Source organism: Paramisgurnus dabryanus, chromosome 9 (assembly GCF_030506205.2).
Source record: "Paramisgurnus dabryanus chromosome 9, PD_genome_1.1, whole genome shotgun sequence".
NCBI lineage: Eukaryota > Metazoa > Chordata > Actinopteri > Cypriniformes > Cobitidae > Paramisgurnus > Paramisgurnus dabryanus.
Genome location: NC_133345.1, coordinates 39328308 through 39332688, shown reverse-complemented (window position 1 = coordinate 39332688; position 4381 = coordinate 39328308). Strand labels below are relative to the sequence as shown.

General features: G+C 32.7%; 1 protein-coding gene across 1 annotated transcript; it reads left to right on the top strand.

Moving 5' to 3' along the window:
• The first annotated feature begins 967 nt into the window (after window positions 1–967).
• Window positions 968–1997, top strand: LOC141282543 (uncharacterized). Its single transcript, XM_073815690.1, has 2 exons — window positions 968–1149; window positions 1389–1997. The coding sequence occupies exons 1-2, from the start codon at window positions 1092–1094 to the stop codon at window positions 1835–1837; spliced, it is 507 nt and encodes a 168-aa protein (XP_073671791.1). The 5' UTR covers window positions 968–1091; the 3' UTR covers window positions 1838–1997.
• Window positions 1998–4381: the final 2384 nt, after the last annotated feature.

Sequence of the window (4381 nt, the reverse complement as noted above, 5' to 3'; positions counted from 1 at the left end):
GCAATAACCGCTATAGTCAGCTCACGACTGAGATGTATGAGGATCGAACCGATACCTGACATCACTAGAGATGGGCCAAAATTATTAAATTGTCTGAATGACTTGTAGCCTAAGACTTGTAGCCTAAGTGAATATATATATATATATATATATATATATATATATATATTTATTTATTTATTTATTTATTTATTTATTTATTTATTTATTTATTTATTTATTTATTTATTTATTTATTTATTAAATAAATAAATAAATAAATAAATAAATAAATAAATAAATAAATAAATAAATAAATAAATATATATATTCACTTAGGCTACAAGTAAATAAATAAATAAATATATATATATATTTATTTATTTATTTAGATAATTTTTTGTGTGTGTATTAAATCAAAATATAGAACAATCCAGGTTCATGTAATATCAGCAAAAATAAATGAATACTATCACATGAGTACATAAATAAACAATGTGACCCCTACAGTATTTCAGACCCTCACCCCCTTTCCTTATCCCTAAACTCTAAATGGGTGACACAATAATGCTGTCGTAGCATTTCAATAGTATGTCTTAAAGTCACAGTAAACAAGAGAGTGGTTGGAGTACAGGACTGGTATCGTGAACCAGACTTGAACTTGGGTCTCTCACATGTGCACCACAGTTCATTTGTCTCACCACTAAGCCATGGTTCAAATGATGGCAACAATATTTAAATTATAATGAATGCTTAAGATTAAATGTGTAGGGATGTTTGCACTTCTTCAAACCTGCTTCTTATTTAAGCAGGTACCAGTCGGGCACAATTTCAAAAATTCCTCAGTCTTCTCATTAATAAACACTGCAGTTCCATTATCCAGACACACTATAGCTCTCGCAGAGAATATGAGAAACCAAATGAGGCACAGCAGTGTAATGTAAGTCAATAATAAATAATTTAAAGTAACCGAGACAAAGTTCTCCACCAGTTTCCCTGTCCCTGTAGTCTCTCCGTCGGATGGTTTGGGTTTAGCTGGGACAGGAGTGAAACTGTCCACATGCCCGTTGTCTGAAGGTCTGCTTTCAGCATTTCCGAAAGTTTGTGGGACCATGGGGATTACACGGTTCTCTCCCCCGCTCTTTTGCTTCCTTTTGGTTTTCGTACAAGGTAAGAAGCAGTGATGATGAAGGACAGGTTCTGTTTTAGGGTTTTGGACAAATGTGCATCAAAAACTTTTAGCAAGAATATAGTCATGTGTTGGACAGGACGTTCTGTTTATGCATTTTAATTATGAATACATCTTTGATTCAATGTTATACCACCATAAATATAAAAAACTCAAATGCTCCTTGGATTGAAATGTTAATTTTTTATATTTTAACAATCACATATATGTGTATACTCAGGTCTAGATATCCCTGACACCGATGAAATCGAGTATATCAGGCAAGAGGTGGATGCAAAAGTAAACAGCACAGTGTATCTTTACTGTGGATCTGACATGCCGACGTTCTTCATCTGGGTCTTCTCCAAACCGGGCACAGAGAAAAATGAGCCTCTGGCCTACAATAGCGGGCAAGGCTCCAAACTCCTTCCATTGGGCAGCACCCTGGGAGAGATTTCCCTGCTCTCCAACACATCCACCCTGGTCATTGAGGGGGTCTTGAGTGAGGCTGAAGGGGTCTACACCTGCCAGGCCCTTCACAACATGGATGATACCCCCAGAGTTACGTTTTACTACAACCAGCTGAATCTACAGGATGACGAGGAGGAAGGCAGGGGATCAGGGTCTCAACTCGACACAACTCTTGGGACAGCTATTAAGCAGGAACATCAGAATGCATATAGACAATGATCTGTAATGGGTGGTCTGTATTTTGTGATCAGTTGAAAGATAATGTGATTTAGTCAAACTTGCCGCTTGTTAATTCACTTTATAACTAACTGTAACTTACTAGGCAATTTAGATTTGGATTTTGTACATTTAGATTAGAAATTTGAGATTAAAGTTTGAAAATATTCGATTGACTCATATTTTACCAGATTAAAAAAAGAGATTGAGATTGTTCTTCCTTCTCACAACAAAGTGTTGTGTCGTGGATTTTGGACGCAGCTGAGACAAAACAAAAAGTACTATAGAAATAAAATGTAATTGAATGAAACTAAACTGAACTGAACTGAACTGAAATTAAATTATGTTCGATTTAGTTAAATTCAATTAAATTCCCTTTAATTACATTTTATTTCTATAGTACTATTAGTTTTTTGTAAGCTTAATTTAATTAAATTTTATTTTATTTAGCTGAATTGCACTGAATTGCTCATTTAATTTAATTTAATTTCTTTTAATTTCAACTCAACACAAAACAACACAACACAACACAACTGAATTTAATTGAATACAATGTATTGCTCTGATTTTAATTGAACTGAACTGAACTGAATTTAATTGAATTGAATTGAATTGCACTGAATTCAATTTAATTGAACTGAACTGAACCAAACTGAATTAAATTAAATTCAATTAAATTAATCTGACCTAAACTGCACTGAACTGAATTACATTGAATTGAACTACACTGCACTGAACTTAATTAAATTGAACTCAACTAAACTGAACTGAACTGAACTGAATTGAACTAAATTAAATTGAATTGAATTGAACTGATCTGAACTGAATTGAACTAAATTAAATTGAATTGAATTGAACTGATCTGATCTGAATTGAATTGAATTGAATTGAATTGAATTGAATTGAATTGAATTGAATTGAATTGAATTGAACTGCACTGAACTGAACTGAACTGATTTGAATTGAATTGAATTGAATTGAACTACACTGCACTGAACTGAACTGAATTAAATTGAACTCAACTAAACTGAACTGAACTGAACTGAATTGAACTAAATTAAATTGAATTTAATTGAACTGATCTGAACTGAATTGAACTAAATTAAATTGAATTGAACTGATCTGAATTGAATTGAATTGAATTGAATTGAATTGAATTGAATTGAACTGCACTGAACTGAACTGAACTGAACTGAACTGAACTGAACTGATTTGAATTGAATTGAATTGAATTGAATTGAATTGAATTGAATTGAACTGAACTAAACTGCACTGAACTGAATTAAATTGAATTGAACTGAATACAACTGCACTGAATTGAATTGAAAGAAATACAATCGTATTGCACTGAATTGAATTGAACTGAACTGAATACAGTTTAACTGAATACAATTGCACTGAATTGAATTGAAACCTAACTGAATACAACTGCACTGAATTAAATTGAACTGAACTGAATACAATTGCACTGAATTTAATTGAATTGAATTGAACTGAATACAATCGTATTGCACTGAATTAAATTGAATTGAACCAATTGCCCTGAACTGAATTGAACTGAATACAATTGCACTGAATTGAATTGAATTGAATTTAAACTGAACTGAGTTTAACTATATTGAACTGAATACAATTGAATACAAATGAACTGAACTGAATTGAGTGAAAGTGTACTGATACAGAATTGATTTACTGTAGACAGAGCAAAAATGCTACAGCCTAAGCATCCATACAACTGAATCACTGTTCTTTTGCTGCTGGTATTTCCTTTGGGAAATGTAAATGATTCATATACTGTAATTACTTTGACATTTTGTAAACCAAAAACATTTTTTCTTCAACTAATCTAATTTTGATGACTTAGTCCCATGTCCAACTGGCTCAACGTTGCCAAGTTTCCATGTTTTCCTTTCATAGTACTAGTAACAGTCATACTGGCCGCTGAATAATGGATCTATGGAGCTTAACATTTTTTGTACACCACCAGCTTTACACTGGAGCAAGGTTTTCCCTTAAAATAAACAGGGAAATAAACAGATGTGAAATAAACAGAACAAACTGTGTCTGGCCTCAATGCAGCAATAGATCCTGCAAAATATAAATAAAACAGAAGTACAGACAAATCCTTAACAATATTGCTTACACTTGGTTATTATTATAATTGCCAATCAAGCTTGGCCATTATGCTAAAATAGTGAGATTTTACAGCAATTGTGGCCTATTCAAGAGGATATGTCCACAAAGTATACATTATTTCTGGCTCCAAAGTCAATCCCCAGCAAACAAACATACTGTAATTAAAAATGTATACCTTGAATGCACAATAAGTCAATTTGGATAAAAGCATCTGCCAAATGCATCAATGTAATGGAAATGTAAATCTGAGCACGCTTAACACACAAATATTACTAACAACAATCTAGGTCTGCGATATCTGTGAAGAAATGTCTCTTTTTGGTTTTGGAAATAACATCTCATATAAAATCTCAAGGTGACTCTGACATGTATAAGTGACTTGTCACCGGTCTCCTTGAACAGCACTAGCTG